The sequence below is a fragment of the Erythrolamprus reginae genome, chromosome 5 (genome assembly GCF_031021105.1).
Source record: "Erythrolamprus reginae isolate rEryReg1 chromosome 5, rEryReg1.hap1, whole genome shotgun sequence".
NCBI lineage: Eukaryota > Metazoa > Chordata > Lepidosauria > Squamata > Dipsadidae > Erythrolamprus > Erythrolamprus reginae.
Window position 1 is genome coordinate 72,407,188 of NC_091954.1, and position 13,429 is coordinate 72,420,616.

The 13,429-nt window shown below is 37.2% G+C and overlaps 1 protein-coding gene across 2 annotated transcripts in view; it reads left to right on the plus strand.

Moving 5' to 3' along the window:
- The first annotated feature begins 52 nt into the window (after positions 1-52).
- Positions 53-13,429, plus strand: part of SENP2 (SUMO specific peptidase 2) — a 28,072-nt gene continuing 14,695 nt past the window's right edge. For both annotated transcript variants that reach the window (XM_070753121.1, XM_070753122.1), the window contains exons 1-8: positions 53-872; positions 3,281-3,336; positions 4,665-4,774; positions 6,057-6,132; positions 6,734-6,809; positions 8,074-8,230; positions 8,688-8,791; positions 10,278-10,345. In XM_070753121.1, coding sequence (XP_070609222.1) covers positions 763-872; positions 3,281-3,336; positions 4,665-4,774; positions 6,057-6,132; positions 6,734-6,809; positions 8,074-8,230; positions 8,688-8,791; positions 10,278-10,345 — 757 coding nt within the window. In that variant the 5' untranslated portion in view covers positions 53-762. The remainder of the gene's footprint in view (positions 873-3,280; positions 3,337-4,664; positions 4,775-6,056; positions 6,133-6,733; positions 6,810-8,073; positions 8,231-8,687; positions 8,792-10,277; positions 10,346-13,429) is intronic.

The window sequence follows — 13,429 nt, forward strand, 5'->3', positions numbered from 1 at the left end:
CTAGTATCATGTATATAAATATTATATCTCTGTATACCACCAATACGTACTTGACTAAATAAAAATAAATAAATTAAAAATTGTGAGGCTGAGAAACGCCGCTTTAGTTTAGAGGGGATTAAAGCCTGTCGTGTGCTGCCTTGTACTGCCGTTGAGAGGTCTTCGCTGTATAGAGCCGTATCGGGGCTAATGTCGGGGGAAAGTTCTCCGTTATATTGCTGTTGATACTGTGCTGTTTTTATTGGTTGTAGGCCGCCCCTTTATTATTAATGAACGAGCAAGCGAAAGCGAGCAGGATCGGATCTGTTTAACCCACGATTCCTCTCCGAAGCGTTAGTCGGCCAAGAGAACAGTTTAATCGTAACATTGCAAATAGCTTCATGCGCACGGACTCACAAATCATAAAATCAGAACGTTTGGTTGGGTCTAGGACAGGGCAGGGGTCTCCAACCTTGGCAACTTTAAGACCTTGTGGACTTCAACTCCCAGAATTCAGTTCAATTCTAGGAAGTCAGTTGAGGATGCCTGCCTGATATCGGCGAAGTAAACAGAAACGAAGCTCCGCCCGAGCTGCCAGAACGAGGCCACTCGTAGGTCGAGCTACCTCCACATGCGCGAGACCGAGCCGAGGGGAACGTTTAAAAAATAAAAAATAAATAAAAGCCACTCTCTCTTCATCGCCGTGATGAGGGAAGGGCTTCCATTATTTCGTAGGCCGCTGCTTGTGACGTATTTCCGGCCCGGCCGTGGAGGCTGGGGCCTATGTACAAGTGGTTCTGCGAGACTCTGCGTTCTTGGGTATCCTCCCCTGCCGCCTGTCACCGTGATGAGGAGTCTTCTTTACCTCGACCGCGGAAGAGACGCTATCACAGGTGAGGGCGCGACGTTCCCCCTCAGGGGGGCTGCAGGCTAATTCTGGGCAACAGGAAAGCTTCCCCGGAAATAGGAGGGGGGGGGAGGCAAAATAAATGATGCTGATGTTGCCCCAAAAATTCGGCGAGAGCCCAGAAAGGCTCAACGGGTGCGACGGAGGATCTGAACGTCCGCGCTAGAGCTCGAGCTGGGGTTAAAGTGGGCGTCACGTCAGCTCCCTTCAGCTTCGGCTCTTCCTCTTTTCTCTCGACTGACACTCGCTTCTCCTTCAATGGGTTCCTTTTGCAATGATTCCTTTTTACCCCGCCTTTGTGAATGGTATAAATAATTCAAATAATTATTTAAATAATTCAAAATTATTTTAAAAAATTACCTAATGTTCCCCCCCCCCCTCTAAAGTCACCTAGCTGGCTTGGATACCTGAGGCGGTTCTGCTGCACCCTGTCAGCCTCTTGGTCTCTAGGCCTGATGGTGCTTAAAGCACTGGACCAAAGTGGTTCTTAGGACTCCCTTCCTGATTCCTTCCTTTTGGGGTGGATTCACAGAATAGGCTGACCCTCACTCATTTGCAATGCCCTGAAAACCTGGTTTTGTTAATAGGCCAGGGGAACCCAGAATGAGATGGAGCCCAGCAAGCCCATTTGATTGATTGTCACCAAGGAGGTTGGGAGTTACTGCCCTTTTTCTTTTAATACTGGTTTTTTTATTATTTGTAAGACTCCCAGAGTCACTGAGAGTAATATAAATGCTCCAATAAACAAATGATAATAATATTAAAACTTGCAGATTATTTTTTTTAAAAAAAACTATATAAAATCCAAAATTAAGAGACGACAGAGGAAGAGGTAGTTTCAGTGATGAGTGCCCAAAGCCAAGTTTCAATACCCTTCCAGGAGGCCAAAATGATGGGAGTGTCAAGGTTCCAGGTAACATCAAAACTAAATCTGAGTCAAAATACTCCTCAAAGTTTCAATTTATTTCCGGAGCCATCCTGGCACTGGGAAACCTGAATCTGAGTTTCCCACTCAGTTGAAAGTTCACATCCCTTGTCCCCCACCCACAAACCTGTCACATTGCCCACTCAGATTGTACCAGCGTGGCAAGTCCACCTTCCGCTTCCACCCAGGTAGGGGGACGACACAAAGGATACCCTTGAACCACTCAAAAGAATGCCTCGTGGCTGCATCCGTTCCCTCATGAAAATCATCCCTCTCAAGTTCCCATAAACTTCAGGCCTTCTATAGATAGTGTGGCAAGCCATTAATTTATCACCAACCTCTGTACCAGCTTGTCAAGGAGCAATTCTCCAGTGGTGGAATGTTCCATAGGGATGTGGCCATCCCGCATCCACATAAAACAAATAGTTATTTATTTATATTTGTCAAACAATTATAGTATGGTAATTTGTATAAATAAAACATTAGAAAAGTAATGATGAAAAGTAATGATAGAAAACAATAGAACAGTAGGACAGGGACAGTAGGCACAATGGTGCGCTTATGGACGCCCCTGACAGACCTCTTGGAAAGGGAGGGAGGTCAATTGTAGATAATCTGTGGTTAAAGGGTTTGTGGTTAGGAGTAGAAACCACAGTCAGGTAGAGCATTCCAGGCGTTGATCACTCTATTGCTGAAGTCATATTTTTTACAGTATTTTTACAGTATTTTTATAGTTTAGAGCAGTTGACATTTAATTTAAATTTAGTTTAAATCCCCCTCCCCTCCCTAACCTTGTCCCAATTTAAATCTTACCTCAATTCAGCAATGCTATGCATTTGACAAGTGAGTTGCCGGCTTATAAACACATGTGCATCTTAATATAATTTTGTTGGCTGGAAAATGTGCTACCGGACCCTCTGTTTGGGGAAACCTCCTCACCCAGCCACAATTTTCCTAATCTCTGTGGGGATAATATTCCAAAGGAAGGGAATTGTATACTTCACAGAGGAGCATATTGTATCTTTTTTGTTGTTGTTTCATATGTAAAGTGGCCAGAGTTAACTATAGGGAAATGGGCAGCATCAAAATTAAATAAATGAATGTGTCACATGCTGGCCAGGCGTACGCCTGGTCTAGTGCAGGGGGGAAAGGTCCTTATACGTCACGTGATGCCACTGTGACAACATGAGTTTGATACCCCTGGATTAGAGCATTTCAACTCCCAGGATATTGTTGCTGATCTCAGCAAATGTTTTGGAAAAAAGTCATTTTTATGTGATTTAAACATGCATATAATTCTTTTTTGCTGCAGAGTATTAATGAATTATTTTTATGAATATCAGAGATCATATAATGTCCCAATTATTGATGTAGAGAATTTTTAAAAATAATGTGAGCCTTTATAGTTGTGTGTGAACCAGTTATTTAGACAGCACTACTGTTCATTAAACATATATTTTTCTTCTTAGTTCTCAGTCCTCTGTAGAAGAGCCTGCTCAGGAGCAAGCAAAAAGACAAAAGCTTGGTAATGTCTACTTTCCATGATGGTTTGTCATGACTAAAATATAACTTCATAAATATTTGAAAGGATTTTATTCATCCTTGTTCACAGAGGTCTAACATATATTTCAAGAGCAAATTGTGATAATTAACAATTATGAAAAATGTCTTGAATTAAAAGGAATAATGTTCAACTCATTAAATGAATTGCTTAGTTTTAGAACTAAGAAATCATCTTAGAAATGTTTCAAGTTCAAAACTATGCTGTTTCAATGCTTTTGGAAATATGTAACCAATTTTGAATTCAAAACATCTAATTTATTAATATCCAAAATCATAAGTAATAGAAGGTTGCCTTTCTGCATGTAAGAAACATTGCTATACAATCATAGGAAATTGATGCATATTTTAATTAGAACAAAAAGCATTTTTTTTAAAAATCACAAAAAAAATCACCATATGGAGAGGTTGTCTTATCCGGTATGTAGAAATGGAAAAAGGGGAGTAAATTATGGAATTACTCTAAAGCAATATAATAAAAAGGCACCCTCTGAAGAACACCAGATTGAAAGTGTAAGACTGATGCAAGCAGAAGTATTTTAGGAAAAATGAGGAAAAGGAAAAGACAAGACTGTTCTAAAACAGGCAAGGATCTGCTTGTCCAAATCCCTTACTGAAGGATTTTAACAATAAGTAACAGCATCCATTGCTCATTTAATTTTATAATAAATATTTGAAGATTCCCACAGTTAAGATTTATTTTGTATAACTGCAGTTGAGTTGGATCTAATAAAAAAAAGATAATAATCACTTCAATGTTTAGGATCATTCTGGGAATTTGGTGTTGTATATTACCATGAATGAATAAATAAAATGAATATCATATTTGAATCTTGTGGGATCTCTACTAATAGAAAACAAAAACTTTCCCCTAAACCCAATTACTTTTAACAGATTGTAGAATGTTAGAATAAAGAACAGGAAGGGAATGTATTTTAATAAATATATATCTTAAGGTAATACAATGTTTATAAATAAAGTGCTAAATGCTGTTATACCAGATTCATGCTTCCAGTACAATAAGATAAGTCAATGACATCACCCTCTGTGTGATTTTCAAGTCTCAAAATTTGCTGCAGACATTGCTATATCTATCACATGAATTTTGGCAAATGTAAGAATAACATTTGGAACAAAATTCATTTTGCATGAATTTTATTCCAAATGTTATATTTGCCAGAATTAAATCAAATTACTGTAACCCAAGAGTCCTTTCATTTATAAATATGATGTTGTTTTGCTTTGAAGGTCAGCATTTCTGACTATAACCTTAATACTTTTAACTTTTTCCAGATATTTTTGGTATACTAACTCAAGGAATTGTCAGTCTGATTAAACTACCATCCCATTTAACAGCTAAATATCTTCAAGTTGGAGATCAATATGCTGAAACTACAAAAGAGGTTTGTATGTCTTTTGAGAAGATAAAAATAAAGTGCAAGTATTTTGTTCGCAAATAAATCCTTGGGTTTGGGATCTTTCATCTTCTGGAATAGTAACATGATTAAATTAAATCGAGAGAGAATGGAATATATCATTTCCAGAAATTGGAAGCTATTCAAGTTAACATATATATTTTCCTCAGTTCACCCCAGTAAAAATAGTTGGACTGAGAAATAAAGGCCCAAAGTCACCAAATGAACATCTGTATTTAAAAATTTATGTCTTCAGTCTTAGCGTTACTATCTTAACTACCTCTGCCTTATTTCACAAGCAGCAAAGCAAACTGAGCAAGAATATCTTTTTTGGTTTCCTCTTGCTTCTTCAGAAAAAGACAAAGCAAACTACAGTGATACCTCTACCTAAGAACACCTCTACTTAAGAACTTTTCTAGATAAGAACTGGATGTTCAAGATTTTTTGCCTCTTCTTAAGAACCATTTTCTACTTAAGAACCCCGAGCCTGGAAAAATTTCCCAAGAAATTTGAGAGCGGCACGAAGGCCCGGCCAGTTTCCTGCCATTCCCCCTGGGTTTCTCTCTCTGGTGCAGTGTATGGGACGCAGCCTCATGCTGTGTGTATGGGAGGCGTGTGCTCCTCCTCGCTGCCTCAGAGTCCCTCTTTTTTTTTTTTTTAAGCCTTAAAGTTTTGGATTTTTCTGATTTCCCTCACCTCACCTTCTTCCTTCGGCAGCGACTGTCCTCCTCCCCTTCTTTGTCCTTCTCCCACCCAAATTCCGAGCTTTTATTTCTTTCCTAATGGGTTTGCACGCTAAATTTGCTTTTACATTGATTCTTATGGGAAAAATTGCTTCTACTTAACAAACTTTTCTACTTAAGAACCTGCTCACGGAATGGATTACTGTAAGTTCTTAAGTAGAGGTACCACTGTAGTACTCTTCTTGCTGGTCCTTAAGACTAACTGTAGAGCTGCTGAATGAATGCAGGAGAAATGGGGGCTAGTGAGTGGGGAAAAGCTTTCATTGATGAAAGATGAATGGAAAAGCAACATTCCTCCATATGTAATGCCAGGCTCTTTTAGAGCTTTTTGGTGGCAGCTCAGAGAGTACTGGTCTACATTTTTAAGTACCAATCATTCTAGGGAATGAATTAGTGGATCTTAAAGGGGAAAGTCCCTGATGGCCTTACAAAGGGCACCTATATAGTTTAAGACCACCTAGATTTTGTGGCTGGGATTTTTGTTTATTTGACATAATTGGAGTAATACTAATGCAAATATTTTCAAGTTTCCTTCAAATGCTTCTGATGCCTTGGCTGACAAGCAGATGCAACCTAACTCTGAGACGCAGATGTGTCACTTTGGTAAGTGAGTAGATACTGTGGCTATATTTCAGATCCAGTTATTCTAATGCGTGTATTCATTTTCCTTTGCAGTTGTTGTAATTATTTTTTGTTTTGATAAAGTGCTTAACTCTCATATATAGCATATTATAAATTGGGAAAAAAAATTGATGTTGATTTTAATTAAGAAGAAGCTCAATTCCTTTAAATTAGTTTGTGCTGTTGATTTTACTTGCACTAAAATGTAATTTACTCTTATACATGGTAGGCCATTGCTTATAGGTATTGGGTTGACACTGAATGTTCTAAGTAGTTATGGGCATTTCTTTACCACTTTCTTACCATATGTGCTTTATATATATATTGAGCTTTTCTTGTTCTTCCTTGCTATAGTATGTATCTCTTTGTGTTGTTTGTGTTTAGATCAGTTGATGAAAAGTGTTCCAGAATGTTGCAGTTTCTTTATAAATCAATTGTTGGCAGACTGCCTATGACAATGAGTTTTGCTATATCCTTGATATGATGGACTTGAATAAATCTTTAAAGTAGAGCCATGCAAGATAAAAATGATGAGTGCTGTCTATAGAATTAGTTGCGATGAATCTTACTATCTTTCCCATAGATAAAAAAGCAAGTTATGGTACCTGTATACATCCAGATGTAGCATCTGACTCTCGTATTCCTGTGACTTATATGAGGTAAAATCTTTAATGTTCCTTGGTGGCCAACAGAGAATGAAATTCTAAGAATACATGGCCATTATAGAACTCCCCTTTGGAGTTTTTTCCTTGTCTACTCTAACATAAATGATTAGTGATGAACTTAGCATTATACAAAAATGTGGCATATTACAAAATACAGAATAACAGAGTTGGAAGGGACCTTGGAGGACTGGGAATATTTAATCTGATGAAGAGAAGGACTAGGTGTGGTGTGGTAGCAGTCTTCCAATATTTAAGGGGCTGTCACAGAGAGGAGGGGGTAAACCAATTCTCCAAAGCATCTGAGGGCAAGACAAGGAATCTAATGGATGGAAGCTTAATAAAGAAAAAATCAGCCTAGAATTAAGGGCAGATCTCCTGTCAATAAAAATTATTCAGTGAAATGGCATCTTTAAAAATTGCAGGTGCTCCATTATGGGAGATTTTTAAGATATTAGATATCCATTTGTCAAGAGCCAGTGTTTTGTTTATACTTGCACGCAGATGTATTTGATATATTCACCATCTTGGATTGTTTGTAAAAATAATAAAAAATGGGATAGATGGCTGGATATTTTTTATTTATATTTTCATCTTACCTTTATTATTGTTATTGTTATTATTAGACTATACATATACACACCACAAACACACACAGCAACAACTCTGTGGGGTGCCTTGGATTGAGAGAGTGATTGGGCCAAAACACTACTACTCCACTTTATTTAATGGCTAAGGCAGGATTTGGACTCACAGTCTCCTGCTTTCCAGCCTGGTGCCTTAACCATTAAGTGACCAATGAGACTTTATCCTCATCCTCAATTTAGAATGCAAGGAGAGTAAATATATATTCTTACAAAATATTCTTTGTTGGGCATTGTACATGAGACATCAACCTGCCTTACGAGGAGTTTTTATTTATGGAGGTAGATAAAATACTACAGAAAAATTGTTTCTAAATTGTATAGAGTTCAACATCAACTCTATACATTTGGCCATGAAGCATTATGTGAACTTAGAAAAAAAAAGAATAATCAGGGGAAATGTGGGAAAGGTGATCTATAATTAATTATGCTTTCTACGACATTTTTAATGTGCAAAATAACAGTAGCTTGAACTATTGTGACTGAAATAATATAAATAAGACTAATTCTTCTTTAGCAATCCTCATATATATGCCTTTTCAAAATAACATATTGTCATTCAAATAGAAATGCAAATGTCAGCAGTGCTTTTAATTTTATATTATTTCTTCTACCAGAGATGACTTTAGTTTCAAAAACAGTAATAAGAAAAGTCATAATGTGCTTCAAGAGGAATTGCGGCCATGGAGACATATTACTTGCAGACATTCATTAGAAGCTTCTGCTTTAGAGACTGGAAGGTATCTAAGGAAACCTCATTATACTGTGGAAGAGGCAAGTCCACAGATATATAAACTTGTATTTTAAATCATTTTTATAGCTGATGCAGTATTCCAAAATATTTGAATGTGGTGCTTGATTCAGTGGTGTGAAGGCAGTTTCTTTCAGGCAGAATGTATGTTTAATTGATTGAGTTATAGTTTCTATGTTTAGCATAAGAATTGGAAGAATATATGTAATACTAACCCTATATAGAATTTTGATTGAAGTCAAGACACTTCCATCTCATGTCCAAAGAAACTAATATTTCATACCATAACAAAGTACTGTTTTTGTTGCCTTTAGCAAAAATGACATGGGGGGGGGGGGGGTTTAGATAAAATGATTTCTCCTATTTTATAGAATGAAATCTCAAGCATAGTACCAAAGGGCACATTTAAAACATGAATTTTACAAATTAAGTTTATTATGCTCTTAAACATATATAATTGTAATACTTATATTATCCTAGGGAGTTCAAAGACTGGAGCAAGAGAAATACCAAGAACTACTTAAGCAAGAAAAAGAAAAGAGTCTTAAAATCCACTCATCTGGTGCAATAGGAAAATACCATGAGTAAGTTCTTGCAGAAAAATGTTTAAAGTGAGGCACTGAAATACATTGTAAAAGCAATTGGAATTTGTAGGCTGGGTATAGTAAAATATCATCCTAAAATATATGATGCTGTAGCAATGGTTGCATTCATATTACAGTGTTCCCTCGATTTTCGCGGGTTCGAACTTCGCAGAACGTCTATACAGTGGTACCTCATCTTACGAACGCCTCTTCTAACGAACTTTTCAAGATACGAACCCGGTGTTTAAGATTTTTTTGCCTCTTCTTCCGAACTATTTTCACCTTACGAACCCAAGCAGCTGCTGCTGGGATGAAGGGGTTTCTTTCCCCCCCCCTTTTTTGAAGAAAGAAAAGGGAGGGGCTGCTTGGAGTAGGAAAATTTCGCCGAGAACAAGGTGCTTGCAAAGGAATTGAAAGGGTGTCTTTTGAAGAAAGAAAAGGGAGGGGTGCCCCCCTTGCCTTTCTTCCTTCCCACTCACCCTTTAGCCTAGCCTTGCTTCTTCCACCCACCCCCTTTAGCTGCTCCTCCCTGCCCTCTGTTCGCCTCCCTTCTAAAGTTTGGGATTTTCCTGAAGGATTTGCACGCATTATTTGCTTTTACATTGATTCCTATGGGAAACATTGTTTCATCTTACAAACTTTTCACCTTACGAACCTCCTCCTGGAACCAATTAAGTTCGTATGATGAGGTACCACCGTACCATGGTTTTTCAAAAATATTAATTAAAAAATACTTCACGGTTTCTTGCCCTATACCATGGTTTTTCCTGCCCGATGACGTCATATGTCATTGCCAAACTTTTGTCTGCCTTTAAAAAACATTTTTTTAATAAACTTTAATAAATAAACATGGTGAGCAATAATCTAAATGGTTGCTAAGGGAATGGGAAATTGTAATTTAGGGGTTTAAAGTGTTAAGGGAAGGCTTGGGATACTGTTCATAGCCAAAAATAGTGTATTTACTTCCGCATCTCTACTTCGCGGAAATTCGACTTTTGCGGGCGGTCTTGGAACGCATCCCCCGCGAAAATCGAGGGAACACTGTACATTCTAAGCTTAAATCATGACTTAATGAATTAGAATGTCCACTAGGGGTTCTGTTTTACCATTTCACTTCTCCCTTCATACATGTGGGAAAACAAGTCAAGATCATATTTAACCTGTTTCTAGAAGTGATATCTGAAATGCAGATAGGTGTTTCTCAGCAAAATTTAAAGCTGTTATAAATTCAGACTTGTTTGCTTTTATTACATGTGAAAATAACCTGTTAACATGTGAAATATTATTTATCTAGATAAAAGTTTTTGTTTTTAAAATCTATGGAATATCTACTGTATAACCCTATTAATTATTAAATTCCAGTATTAAATATGTTGATATGCAAAATGTAAAATGTAGATTAAATTCAATGCCATGCTTTACTGTCAAAACGTTTTTCCTTATCAAAACATTACTTGTTTTCTTCTTTTGAATGCATTGAATAAAGTGTCCAAGATTATGCCACCAGATCCTTAAAGTTTGATCTCATCCCTTCATCTGAAATGCCAAGAAATGGTAAGTAAATGTTGTGGTTGGCTCTGGGCCAGCTCTTTCCCCAAGGACTGTGGGGGTGGATGTGGGTGAATCCTCCCAGTGTCAGAGGCCTGTTTTATTGCCGACTGCTTCAGGCAGCGAGGAAGCAGGGAGTGACTGTGAAATGGGACCCTCAGAGGGGGGCTTGGCAGGCAGCCCAGGAGGAAGCCATTCATCCTCCTCCTTATCTTCACTGGACTCTGATGAGGAAGCAATTATAGATCCATGCATGGAAAGAGCCATGAATAGAATAGAGCAGCTATGGAGGTATTACAAGAGATAAGAGAGTTCAGCTGTAGTTGGGTGTGGTTCAAGTAATTAGGGGGCTGCTGTTAAATGGGCAGCTTGCTGGCCTTTCTGTGTGGAAGATTATCTGTTTGTGATTGTGGATTTGCCTTGACTCTTTGGATTCTCCAAGGGCCCTGTGCTTTGATATCTGGACTCTGAAAGTAAATCATAGTTAACCATGTGAGTTAAACAAAGTCTGAAGGACTTTGGTTAATTGCTTTGAGGTTTGTTTGTTTTTTTGTTATTTCACTGCCTTCAAGTCTGTTTGTTTCACAAGTGAGCCCTTGGACTATAAAAAGAGGGTTTTGCTTCTATTTTTCTGTGGATAAAGAAAGTATTGTTGATTTTTCCCATGTGTGTGTGTCTCTTTGGCTACTTTTGCATTTAATTAGAGGCTTGTGCCAAGAGCCGGCAGAACAGTAATAATAGTGAAAAAATGTATATAGCAGTAGAATAAGTTACAATCTAAGTGAGATATTAAAGGATTGGAATCTTTCTAAAATGTATAATTACTATAAGTGAAAAAAGAGATTAAAATATAATAAAAAGACCTGATAATGTGTACTCTGACCAAAATATAATTGCAAGGTGAGTTGCATGTTCACCTTTGTACTTTAGTTATCAGTATTTCTTTTATTTGCAACCTTGTCATGATACTTCATACTGGTAAACGTTTGAAATGTTATAATTCAAGGTCTGAAACTTCCCTTTGTTAGTTTATAAAAATGATCTCCCGTTTTTCTATCCTTAACCCTTCTACAGTATTTTACCTTTTAAACTTCTGTCAGAAGCATTACAATAAGCATTTACTTTCATTACTATGTTTGGGTAGATTAAGATTAGTTATTATCTTAAAGTTATCTGTCCAGTGGATTAAGATAAACTTACACTGCTCAAAAAACTAAAGGAAACACTTAAACAACACAATATAACTCCAAGTAAATCAAACTTCTGTGAAATCCAACTGTCCACTTAGGAAGCAACACTGATTGACAATCAATTTCACATGCTGTTGTGCACATTCAACTTTGGACAGAACAAAGTATTCAATATTTATTCATTCAACTCTCAGGTGTGTTATTTGAATGTTCCCTTTATTTTTTTGAGCAGTATATTTAATCAAGATAATATTAATGATCTAGTTCTCATTATCTCAACACCTCATCTAAATTAACTTATTTGTTAGATTTTTAAAATGCTATCTTTTCATCTGACCATGCAATTGTCAGAACTGACAATGCAATTCATTCTTTAATTTTTTCAGCAGCTTAAATATTATCCCACACTGGTATATGCCATCTCTAAATTTTCCATTTCTATATCTAAACCTCTATAATCTTAACTATCCCTCTTAACTTAATCACAAGGCAGATACAGTTTGGAAGAGGTGTTTTGGAAAGCGTGGATCCTGCATCTTTCTGCAACTCATTAAAAGAGCGGCATTTTTTCAGGACTTAATAGTTGTTGAGAGGGAGTTACTTTCATGCATTCCAATATCTTTTCCAAAGCAAAGCAAAGCAAAGCAAAACATTGCCTAACCCTACTGCATTATAATAGTATCAAGCATCATATAAACTTTCTAAAACAGTAATATTTCCTTCAAGTCAAGCTCCACTCCCAATAACTTCATAGACACAGCTCTGCAGTTTTCCTAGTAAAAATACATGTGGTCTGACATTGCCTCCTTTAGGGTTTCTTTTTCACTTTGAATCTGGCCTGTAGTCCTGGTTGATACTAGTAGTGTAAGGAATTAGCTTTGAAGTTTATTGCTTTTTGTTTGCGAAGGAATAAGGAATATATTATTTTTTTTATTTGAAGTAAGCAAGATGATTCTTATATTGCTGCCTGTAAACATCACTTTTGACACTCAGCAGGTTTGTGCTGAATCTGATCTTTTACAAAATTCCTTTAATTAGAAAAAAGGAACTGTTAACGACAATACAGGTAGTTCTCAACCTAAAATCCTGCATTCAATTACAGCAATACTGATGAATGGTGATTATGAACGGTCCTTGGAATTGCAGCCATGCCAGCATCCTGCGGTCATGTGATCGTGATATGGGCACTTGGCCACAGGTTTGGACTTGTGACTGGTTGCTGTGCCTGGTGCTCATAAGGTCACCTGCTACGCTCACGCCAGCCACTGACGCACCCCGGTGCACCCTCCCTGACCCATGCCATACCTCTAATGTAGTCAGCCTTTGCTTCACCTCACACAAGGATACTTAACTCTATATGTAAGCTAGACAGAGTAGTGGAAAGGATGCTTATTAGTTTGCTTTTTCATGACACTTGTTAATGAAGATGGGATTGGACTAAGAGCAGGGAGACATAGTTTCTAATCCTCCCTAGAAAGGTGACTTTCAGCCAGATATTCCCTCTTACTCTCTAATTGTTCAAACAATAGGAGGGTGCATTATATACACTACTCTTTGTCTCTTAAAAGCAGGTTATAAATAAAATGCAATGAAAAAGTAGGAGTTTTTTCTGTTGACCATATTTGTCATTCTAATGTGCTGTCAAAATCTAAAATGTGCCCACTGGCTCCCAAAAGTTACTTAATTCTTTAAATATTTGAATCAAATATTTGAAAAGCTTTATTGGCAAAAATATTTTGAGGTAACCCTGATTATTTAAGTACCTTCCTGTTTTGGTAATTACTCCCCCCCACACACAATTCCAATGTATTAGTAATATTTTGTAGGAAGAGAGCTGTGCTAGTTTATGTTGGTTAAATTTTAAAGGAATCTGGTGGGAGCTTTTCAAACAAATTGTAGT